Genomic DNA, 11236 nt, shown 5'->3' with positions numbered 1-11236 from the left:
CTAAATTACACCCTTGGTGAGCAAAAACAATATTTTTGAAGAGGGGCGTTGCCGTCTTATCACCTTCTCCAAAGAAATAATTTGGCTTAATTTAAAATTTAATTAAAAAGGCCGACCTTAAATTTTTCAGTCTGATCGGTTCTTCCAAAATCCACGAGGAGACCACTTTGAACATCGATGACTTCCGGCAAATAACTGGTCTTACTTTGTTGGAGAAATTGTGATTTGTAGCTCTTATAAAGCCACAGATAGGAAAACTGACCTGAAGGGGGAAATTAAAAGCGTTATTACTTCGCGAGACCACGTGACTTTTAATTTTATGCGCTGTTTCAGAAGCTACTAAAAATGCAATTATTACAGTTGCAGGCATGGAAATAGATCACAATTGCTTTGAATTTCAGCAGTTTTACCGAACTATATATATTTCAACTTTACCTGGAATAAATATAGATGTTTCTCGTTTATTTTTTATTGCACAAAGTATTTGGCGTTAAGTGGCCAGTAACATTTTAGGCCATAAATACAAAAGCATGGACATTAGGAACTCTTACAAATGTATGTATATTAAAGCTAGTTTAAATAGTACGTCTTATTTACATAGGAAAATTAAAATAAAATGCCTTTATTTTATAAACTACCTAGCGATTAATATCAGGTCCACGGTGACCATTGGAAAGTCCGAATTGTTATGGGACTTTCCAATGACCAAACGGAGAGCCTCGTTTTGATTCAAATCCTCAAAATTTCGAGATCTAAATAGGAGAGTTTTCGCGTCATTTAGATTCCGGTTACCAATCAGGTCACGTGTAATGTACCGATGGCCACGGAAAAGGACTATAACGATTTTTCCAATTGTTTTTGTTCTTGTAAAGGCAAGAAACGTCCCTGGATGTTCCGTAAGAGCACATTTCCGTAGGAGAACCGTAACTACCTTGTGACACATACGGATTTGTCTCCGTTGACAAGGAAAAACCGGAAGTCAAGGGAATATCGACTCTGGGGTACAACATACCACCGGGAGGGGACGGATCCATTTTGTCTGTTGGTTGTAAAAGTTCAAATGTCAATGCAAAGGCTTACCATGACCATTTAAGGGATTGAAAGACAACCTCTTAGTGTTTTCCCGGAAGGTGGTGTTGGAGTCACCCTCAAGAGTTGTAAGGAACTAGGTCTGTGTTGGTTTCTTGGCCTTTGATTGTTAGGCACTTGAGATAAAACTTCGACAACGTTGCAAGGGACATTCCTATGTACCAACATTGGCCATTGTACTTTTTGCCCTTTAACCCATTTAACCCTTAACCTACCATTCCTCGCCATCACAGTCTCTGAAGCCTTTGGCAAAAGGATTACTGGCTATTTTAAGTTGCGTTATCTGAATAAATACAAGTACAAAAAACGAGTTGATAAGATTATGTTACGATGGTGTGTTAAAGAAAGGCCATTAAAGAAAATGTAAACATACCCTTTGATTTTGATAAGCCGTAACGGCTGTAAACTTTGTTTCGGGATAAATAAATGTTTTAAAATTTTCAGTCTGAGAAATTCCTTCTTGGTTGGGTTCCACGATCACGTGAAACCTTGGTTGATATCGATGCATCGAATTCAAGATAATCTTAAACAACAAATTAAGTTTCGACTGTTATTAAACTTTGATGGGTAAATGGGAAATGATAAGATTTATAAGACGCAATATACTATAATGTAAACACGACAGAAGGACAAGTGAAATTGAAAATAAACTTACATATCCATTATCGTCTAATTGATTATTCGTTAATTTAAGTTTGTCGAAAGAAACTAATTGTTTCATTAGTTGACTCCCTTTCGCCGGTGTGTCCGGATGAATATGTATCCTAGAGGGCATATTGGGGTCAGCCTTACCGGCTACCACCCAACCAGAACTGAAAATACATAAACATTAACTGGATTATTCGAGGAATTTGATGTAATTCATTAGGTAATCAAGGTGTGGCTTACCTATGAAACGCGTATCGATACCTCTTGTCATCAACAGGCACAAAATCCATCATTAACATGTACTCCGTGTCGGCGTCCAAGCCAAACAGTTTCACTTGGAAAGTGGGAAACATGCGTCTGTGAAGAAAGTTAAGAATAATGTTGGGGTTAAAAGAGAATCAAGCTTAAGATGGGGGAAATTTATTCAGAAGTTGAGACGCGAGGAATTGGGGGATCTAGTATTCCAAGCTCTTGTTTACTTAAGTTACGGATGAGTTATACCACTGTTTATCGCGTAAAAGATATAAAAGAGAGGGGGATTTTTCTTAGCGGTTGAATAGCTAACATAGCCAAGGAACGAGGTGGGTTTCGTTACAGGGGGTTGGCTTTGGAGCTTTAGTGTTTTTCTTAATCCAATCCCCACCATCGTGTAACAAATCACTTTCTCCTCTCTCTCTCGAAGCTTTCGCTGTCGAGTTAGTTTTTTGGCCCATAAAAACGATATTCTCGTCGACTTCAAGCCTGATGGGGGAAAGAGTACGGGACCACGTGTAAAAACCATAGCGATACACGACTGCCACACACCACGAGAAATATTCCTCGAGAATACGGCGAAGGATGATGACCTCTAGGCGACCTTTATTTCCCTATGGTAAAACTAAAAGGCTCTCCGTTTCTTTATGACTCAGGGTCCGATCGAGGTTCAACCTCTGACACATTCTTAACCTGTGATAGATTACGAGCCAAATGTAGCGCGAATCGTCCCTTCTATAAACATTCTTTCGCTTTGGTTTCCTCTGGGTGGTAATATACGATTAAGGTTTTGATTTGGCGGGAAAAAACTGAAATTTATAAATAGTTTCCACGATGTTGTTTTCTCGAGATGAAAGTCGAGAGATACGGAACAAGAAGATCGCTTGGTTTCATAATAGGTGGGCAAACGGCAATTAGTCTCGCGTAACGTAGGTGACGTTATTCGGTTGTGGGTTGTTGCGGTTAGTACGAGGGTTGGGAGACAGCTCGGGCCAAAGATGGACAGCTGGCTCCTTTCTCGGCACATGGTTTTCCAATCGATTCGATCGTCTCCCCTTCTCCTTCTTTAAGGCCAAGGTTAGAAGCCATTTATCATCTGACAGGAGGTACCTCCCAATGTTTACACTCCCGCCAGCGAGCCCAAATGCCTCGCTAAATGGGAATCAGGCACACCATCCAATTTTCCCCCTTTTTAAAGTCTCGTTCGAATCTTGTAAACGATTAATACAAGTTTGCTCGTATTAAGATAACTTCGTACCATTGTTGTAGTATGAAAGCTAAGTAGTTACCCTAGAACACAAACTCTTAATGGGGTCGCTCCTTTAACAAAGCTTGTGGCATCACTAGGGCAGAGATGGAGTTCTATTGATGGTGGTCAGATAGATAGTTTTTGAAGATAGACAATACATTACTTACGCACTATATTATAAAGCGATTATACACGACAACTACAGAAACGTAAAATAATGTAGAAGACGTATTCGATATTTCTCTATTTTGGCCCCTGTTCAGGCTAGTCCTTTGATGATTTATCACCTGACCTTTTATGTTTGAGGATTAAGTTTTAACCGTACGATCTAATTTAGATTACAGCTCCAGTGGGAACCGAACCGCGTGATCTAGAGGCAAATCGGGGGATGCTCATCTAGGACATCATCGAAAAGATCATGCAGGGGAGGCTTGAGAGCTCCGGAACGCTGACAACTTCGCGCATCCGTATCGTTTTGGGAGATGCTTATCCATTCCCTTCCAACGTATCAAACCCCGTTTTCACCCCAAACCCTAAAAACACCCTCGGGAGTGGGGACAAATTTTATCCCCTCAGTGGTATAATGTAACAAACAAAATAAAGAATAATCCCCTAGCTGCTCTCTTTAACTTTATCCGTACATATATAACACGGTTACGGAATCGTGATTGCGGCAGGCAGTTAAACATTAACCCCTCGACCTCGAGTTAGAAGTATAGAAAGCAAAAAATATTTAGAAATGACGGGCGAAAATTGCTTTCCTTCCTCGACGAGCGATTAATCTTCCGTGAGATACGACTTATGACAAGATACGCGCCCTCGGAAATCCAAGCTGGTCGCCTTTACCAACGCTTGACGACTAGAAAATTCGTCGCTCCGCTGACGTCCGAAATCAATTCCTCGCTTTTAAATGGAACGAGATTAGCGCGGACACCCAAGCGCCGATCCAAAAAGGAAGAGTGTCTTTCTTATCTCTCCAATATACGTAGAACATTGATTTATAAACATCGCGGCCAGAAAAATTGCAATCCTACGGTTTCCGACCAAAAACGACAACTCGTATAAAGATGTTTATACTAAGATTCTTTTCGATATTTCTGGCTTTACCGAGAAAATGAAAATGTTTGGGTTAAACTGTGGTTAAACTCAGCGTGATAGTCGAAGGATATGAATTTACTACTACCTACAATGAAAACTGAACCATAATTTGCGAGAGTAACAAAGAAATTCGCCCTTGACTCTCAACATACTGTACAAGAATTACTAAAAACTTTGTAATGGATAATTATCAACCACATTCGGTTAAAATCTAAACCTTCTCAGGCCGTAAATTTTGTAACTTTGAACATCTATTTCATTAGAGCTAACTTATTTTTGGGGGAATGGACTAAACTCTAGGTAATGACTCGATATTACGCAAATCGAAGGGCGAGCCCAGCGTGATCATTTAGATACGGGCGAGTAAGGAAAAGAAAATATTACCGTAACAAAAATACACGCATCTTTAAGGCAGATGACCCGGTTTGTTGCATGGGTGCAAAAGGAACGCGCGAGCGGCATGAATTACGCGTGCACCATCCAAACATGTCCAGAGAGAAAGGGGGATAACCAATGATAAATCGCTTGTGTACGCTAGCGGCCGCGTCTTTAACTAAACAAAATGTCGACCTTATTAATTAGCTAGGAAGCGGCGCAGAGCCTAGAGCCGTCAATCAGGAGCGCTTGTGTATTTGCGAAAAGTCTGCTCTGTCTCAAGAGAAATGTCTTAAGACAACCCCACTCCACCCTCCCCACCAACCGCTCCATGCCTTAAGATAGAAAAGAAGTAACCCTTCACTTTGAAGAGATTCGGACGTACCCGCGAGGAAGTTAAGGTCGTGTATGCCCATCTTCCACGAGCGGTGATGACTGCCTTTAACATATACCGCCTTTTTCTTTATGGCTTTTTCTCCCAAGTCCCTAGACTCTAGCTATTTCGTCTGTAAAGATAACTACGTTAGTAATTTTTTTTACGACTCTAGACTCGTAAAAAAATACTCCATCGTAAAATAAATAAGCCACTGATTTTTACGTCGTTCAAATTACCCTAATTAAACGGTCGGAAACGTATACTTCGATGCTAAAAAAGCTGCGGGTATCTCTGTAGTGACGTCACCCGGATACCTTAACTCGGGTCCCCTACCCTTATTGTGTGGTCTATACGTTGGGCGACTTGAGACAGGCAAGGACATTGATCCGTTTCGTACCGTCTTGTCACTTTTGACTTATTCTACATAGTGAAAAACCACACCACGCGGGTCAACCGTATCTGGAGGGATATCGCTCATTGGGAACCCGAAAAACCCTTCGCCCCAGCTACTAGTATACCCGACCCGAGTTATAAAGATTTTGGTGTCATTTGTCACTGACCCCCCCCCCTCGTGTACGCTAGAAGTTTCGGAGCATGCCTATGTTGGTAACCATCCCAATTCATAATGTTCAATTTTGTTTTAATGAAACTTGAAAACACTAAACAGGGACATTCGCTATAAGGTAGGCCCTACCCTCAATAAATTACTATACTCGGTTTTGCAGTCCATCTTCCTATTTAGTCTGTACTGAGCCTTTGACTGCGCTTGACCAGGCGTCGCTTTACGAGAATCTATGACCTACGTCACTTCGTGAGAAGCTCTAAGTGACAAACTTATGGAACATATCTTATGCCTAAAATAATATGAGTTTTTCTTTTTTCCATATAAATCATCATTATTATTTACTAATATTATCGAAGATTAGGGGAAATTAAGTTTGAAAGGTTGCTATATAACGTAGATACTACTTAGTTAAGTTTCGATAGTTACGGTCGATGGATATACTCGGTTATGGTATTAAATCTACAATAATAATAAGTCATCATAAACGATATATGGGTATGAAGAAGTCATCTATGAAAGGAGGATAACGATGTAAAACTTTTTGCACTCAAAGAAAAAACACACACAAGAGCACATTCGGGGTGGTAAGAGAGGGGCAACTATACTGGACGATTTATGGGGTGACGAGTGAAGATTGGACGTCTTATAAGAAGCCATAATGCCAACAGTTATAGTTTGGGGTCTCCCGAAAATATATATTCCCCCTGTATTCTCTAGACAGTATCCCAAAATTGGGCGTCCATAAATTATATCTCTCCCACAACCTAGGCAAGATCCTTATAGACCTCAAACGTTTCGTTTTCTCTCCAGAAGGCTATGGCCTATCTATTTCCGGGGGTGAGGGTGGGGTCACATCCTCGGTTACAAATTATGTCAACGGAATCAATGAACCGATCGACAAGAATTACGCGCCTCGAAGATTAAAGCTCGTGCAATTTCAAAATGTCGACTTATATGGCATCCAGCTCGAAACAAACTAATGACTATGGCTCTACATCTGATATTACGGTGGATAGGGGACTTTCACTTAATCCCAATTTATTGCGCAAATAATTTAGATTCGGAACATTACCTAAACTCGCGTTTTATCAGAGGGAACTTGACACAAAATGTTAAAGGGATCTATATAACGTCAAATTATTAATTAGGGACTTCAAGCATTTGTTATAAATGACTATTGAATGTTATGCATACATAATGGAGAAAGCCGAGGATTTAGTCGAATCTGAGATTCCGCGATGCTACCGTACAAACTTAAGATCGAACTTTAGCAACCATTAAGGACTAACTTATTTGATTTATTTACTTTTATAAAAGATAACTGAAATTTACAATACGAATTGCAGCAATTAACATCAAAACTGACCTACGTGGGTTGAGTTCTAGACATCTACCCTATAAGTTGAAATATTGAAAGTAGTTGGTTTAAAAATTCGTCAATTTCAGCGGAATGACGTAAAATCTTAACACATAAATCGCCCAAAGAACATCCCCCTTAATTTGTGCCACACTTATCAAAAACACCCTGTATATTTTTAAACTTCGCTAATTAAACAACGGCATTTGTTTCAAACACTTTTCCGGTGACCTTTTCCCCATCTGATCTGAAAATTTGGAACCTTATTTCTCATAAAATTATAAAAATCTTCACAAAAACATCAAGGCAGACTTTAGGTAAATCCAGTCATTTTCAGTTTAAGAAATGCAGATTCTTGTTTACTTTTAAAATTTCACGTTTCTCCAGAGAGAAAATGTCAGGGCAAGAGCTGACGATCATTACGGTTATTCCATTATAAAGTCAGACGGAGAACTTTCTCTCTTTTCTTTTTTACGTTAAACGGGCCACACACGAACGTGGTGAGAATGTTGAGAGGAAAGAGAGAGAGAGAGAAAAGAATCTCGGACTGTCGCTTGATTAATAAGTTTTCGGAGAAGCCGAAGATCTCCGAACTAACAGCGAAATAGTCCGTTAAGTAGGAGCCCAATGCATCATTCGCGATTTCACGTCGGCCAGGGACTGCGACGGCAAAAATTCGGGCCAAGAATTAAGAAGGAGAGAGAGGCGCTTGGTTGGGTAATAAGGGACGTGCATACGCGGCCAAGGAATAGAACCAACGTCTAGAATATCTTGAGCTAACGCCATTTGGAAAGTAAACGAGCTCTCCGTCAAAATACGAAAAACTGGCGCCAACCCATAGTCGAGTATAAGGGGCCATAGGCTCGGTCCCTTAATGAGCCTAGATACCCTCCCCTAAAACAATCTCATTGTAGACGATTCATTTGTTGAGGACAATGAATTATTGTCCTTAAAATATACCCGGTTACAACGGGCCTCTATTGTGACACTCGTAATTTTATAAAGAGGGCAATTTTTATCAACAGCTAGGCATACCCTAGCCTTGGTCTTCAAGGGTTGTGATTTTGGGCTGTTGTTTATACTTTACTCCGAGGTGACGTATGGCTTTCTTTTTTGTTGTTTTTCTGTTTGGAAAAACGGATGATATTTCATGGGTAGAAACTAGAAAATGTGTTTTTGGTGGCGTAGAATAGGGTATGTGGTCGGAAAAACCCGCTAAATAAACTATTTTAGCAGAGACTTATTTTAGTCCTCGGTTTTGCCTTTCGATATCGTCGCCAAATGCCGAGCTCTATCGATCACGACCCAACCGATGATTCATCTTGGAGGCGCCCTTGCATACCTTCCAACGACAAGCGTCTTCCGGAATACGTAGCGGGCCTCAAACACCATACACTATAAAGGGTCCGGACATATCCTCCCTTAGTACAGTACACTCATATCCCGAGAATACCGAGATATCATTAATAACTGAACTTACTCAGAAATGTTTACCGAAAAAGCTTATTACCATAATTTTTGTCACAGTCAGATGGTTCTGAGTGTTTAGGTAAAAATATTCATATATTTCAATTTTTAAACTTCAAAGATTTTAGATGAATTATATCTAAACTATGTGGCCATTTTGTCTCCATGACTACACATAAGCATTTGCCGATGTTTTATTTTTATTGTTCGTATTTTTAACCTATCATTTCTCAATAAAAAAATTAGGGTATTATTTTTCAATTCAATTTCCCCTTCAATAATCAACATATTTTCACTTTTCCTTTAAATTTACGTTCGCACTAGATTTAAATTTACACTAAATCTAAGCTAAGAATTACACTGATAAAGACTATCATGTCAGTTTACCTGTGTGAAATATCTCAAAACATTTGAATCAAAACTAAATAGGTTATCGCGTCTCGTAGCATTGATTACTGCCGCTTGATAGCTTACATAAGAAAAAAAATGAGTTGATCTTTATGGGGTTCAAAGGTCAATTTCTCTGTTATAGTAGGTTTTATTTTAAATGGGACTTAATACTCCGATCGAATACCTCTATTACTGTAATCTGGATCCACCACAAACTATGTATTTCGATTCGAAACTTTGGTCTGCTTATATGAACTGAAAACCAAACAATAAAATTTTATCTCACCTTCCAGTTTTGGTAACAATCATTTCTGTTCCCAACTCGTTGAATTCGTCCCAAAGTGATTTCATTTCCAAGGAAGCTCCGACGGACATTAATTTCGGATGTAATTGCTTGGGTAACTGAATTTCTTCATCCAATCGCGAATCCTCCGGTAGATTTACCGTCGTCGTCGCGCTTCGGACGGAACTTCTATCAGTTCCGACGACTTCTGTTTGGTGTCGGAGAACGGCCAAAGGTTCAGAGTCCAGTAGATGACCGCGTTCGGTGGCGGCGGCGGACGCGCCATTTAGAGGCCCGGGTGAACCCCCGAGTTGGGAAGAGGAACACGTGAGCCGATCGTCCCGGTTAAATTTGTCCGTCACGGTTTCGTTGTCTTCGATGAAGCGTCTCGGAATCGGATCGCGGCCAACTACTCTACCGAAAGCGGTTGCCGTTGAATCCTCACCCGTTTCTGGCAGTGGCCGACGTTGTTGAAGATGTTGCGGGAAGGGAGGAGCCGTTGAGAACGGCTTGTCCGCGCCTAATTAACGGGGAGAGAAAAGCGTCAATGCGTGCCGAACGAGGGGTCAGTGGAAAGAATCACTCAGCGCCCCGTACACTGTAAAAAGAAAGGGCGCTAGCTCTATTGCCAAAAGAAAAATCATACTTATCATGTACTACTCGTGTAAGATTGTTGACTAAGGGAAAGGGATAAGTGAGACAATACATCAACGGAACCAACAGACAAACTTCTTTCAAAAGTGTTAAAATAATCCGAATGTATTGAGATACGTTAACGAAATGTTTTTCCTAAGAACTCGTTAATTCCAATTAGAGTAAATAACAAGTAAATGAATGTATAATCATAACACTTAAAAAGCCAGATGTTTCGGTCGGATTCAACTTTTTAATTTTACGCGTTACAAGGATCATTAATCGAAGATATCAAGGTCCAATATTCATATTATTGCTCCTAATTTGCGTGAAATGGTATTCACTTTTACTGGCATTATACGCAACCACTAAGTCAGGAATTCTTAGGGTAACCTTATTCTTTAACGCTTAAAACCAGCTCAGGATGTCTGGGGAAAGACCTTTGGCAACCGGTCCTATTAACGAAAGATATGCCCGTTAGTTTTTCGAGTTCAGTCCGTCATCGAAGGGTTGTCCCGCTTACTACGAAATTCTAATAGGCTCATTGTGAAAACGTACTATCTGAAGAAAGAAGCTTTTATCGGGTACTCACCAGAACGTCAAACAAAACTGCCTAAATGTCATCGAAAGAAATAGATAATGGTTTCTATTGAATAATATTATAATCTTTCTGTGGTTTGAGCCGTTGGGCGCCTAAAATTCCCAGCATAAATCGAATGCAACATTTACATAATCGCGAATGAATTAATGGAGCTATATTTCAACGAAGTGGTCTTACAGACCATGTATTCCATTATCACTATTACACTACACTTTCGAAAAAACTCGTATATTTGCAATCCAATTACTGAAATTAATCCCCCCGCTATTTATGATAATTAAATTGACTGCATGTCCGATGGCTTCATTGGACACCTATTTCAATCGAAATCATATGTTTTACAAGATTCATCGCGTATTCGGCCACACACGTCTCCCTCCCAGGGTTCAAAGAAAATCTAGTGGCTACGCTTTCTTTTCTACCCAAAACATTTAATGGTCAGATTTAGTTCTAAGTGAAACGTTACCTTCTATATTATCTTCAGCCAAAACAGACCATCAAATACCCGAATCACAATCATTTTTACATAGGTTCTCACCTTCTTGATCATCTTTGTGTGGTACAGAAGGGTGAGAGGGCCACTCGTAATAGGAGCATTCGCCGTGGTCCGGTTGCGTCGTCGTATTATCGGTAATGTCCGTTCGATGAGGAAGCGAGTCTCGGTTGACCCCGAGGACAGAGGCGGCGACCGCGACGGAGGGAGACAGATAAGGATGATCGCGACAAGACAAGGCCATGATGGCTTCGATTGTGAAAGGATTAGCGCGGCTAGATTTCATTTCCATCCACCGAACATCGGGATGGGGCGAGAGAGGCGCGTTCGAAGTCGCGGAGACATTTTCCGCTTCTCCTC

At 40.4% G+C, this 11236-nt stretch overlaps 1 protein-coding gene across 1 annotated transcript; it reads right to left on the bottom strand.

Annotated features, from left to right (window-relative positions):
• Positions 1 to 447: 447 nt before the first annotated feature.
• On the bottom strand, positions 448 to 11194 carry LOC149610087 (T-box transcription factor TBX5-like). The gene is made up of 8 exons (XM_089859797.1): positions 10922 to 11194; positions 9153 to 9669; positions 1978 to 2094; positions 1745 to 1901; positions 1463 to 1612; positions 1305 to 1372; positions 1110 to 1243; positions 448 to 1039 (listed from the first exon to the last, which is right to left on the bottom strand). The coding sequence occupies exons 1-8, from the start codon at positions 11166 to 11168 to the stop codon at positions 801 to 803; spliced, it is 1629 nt and encodes a 542-aa protein (XP_089715923.1). The 5' UTR covers positions 11169 to 11194; the 3' UTR covers positions 448 to 800.
• Positions 11195 to 11236: the final 42 nt, after the last annotated feature.

The sequence above is a fragment of the Phalangium opilio genome, unplaced genomic scaffold, assembly GCF_054372755.1.
Source record: "Phalangium opilio isolate 3A_F unplaced genomic scaffold, DU_Popi_V2 ptg000344l_1, whole genome shotgun sequence".
Classification (NCBI taxonomy): domain Eukaryota; kingdom Metazoa; phylum Arthropoda; class Arachnida; order Opiliones; family Phalangiidae; genus Phalangium; species Phalangium opilio.
Note: the sequence above shows the minus strand (reverse complement) of the source record. Positions and strands in the feature narration are given on the sequence as shown.

Excerpts from the sequence above, each read along its gene's own strand:
- LOC149610087 (XM_089859797.1), bottom strand. The coding sequence starts at position 11,168 with ATGGAAATGAAATCTAGCCGCGCTAATCCTTTCACAATCGAAGCCATC. Across the intron at positions 1,902-1,977 it reads TATCGATACGCGTTTCATAG|TTCTGGTTGGGTGGTAGCCG; the intron begins GTAAGCCACACC and ends ATGTATTTTCAG. Across the intron at positions 1,613-1,744 it reads AATTAGACGATAATGGATAT|ATTATCTTGAATTCGATGCA; the intron begins GTAAGTTTATTT and ends TTGTTGTTTAAG.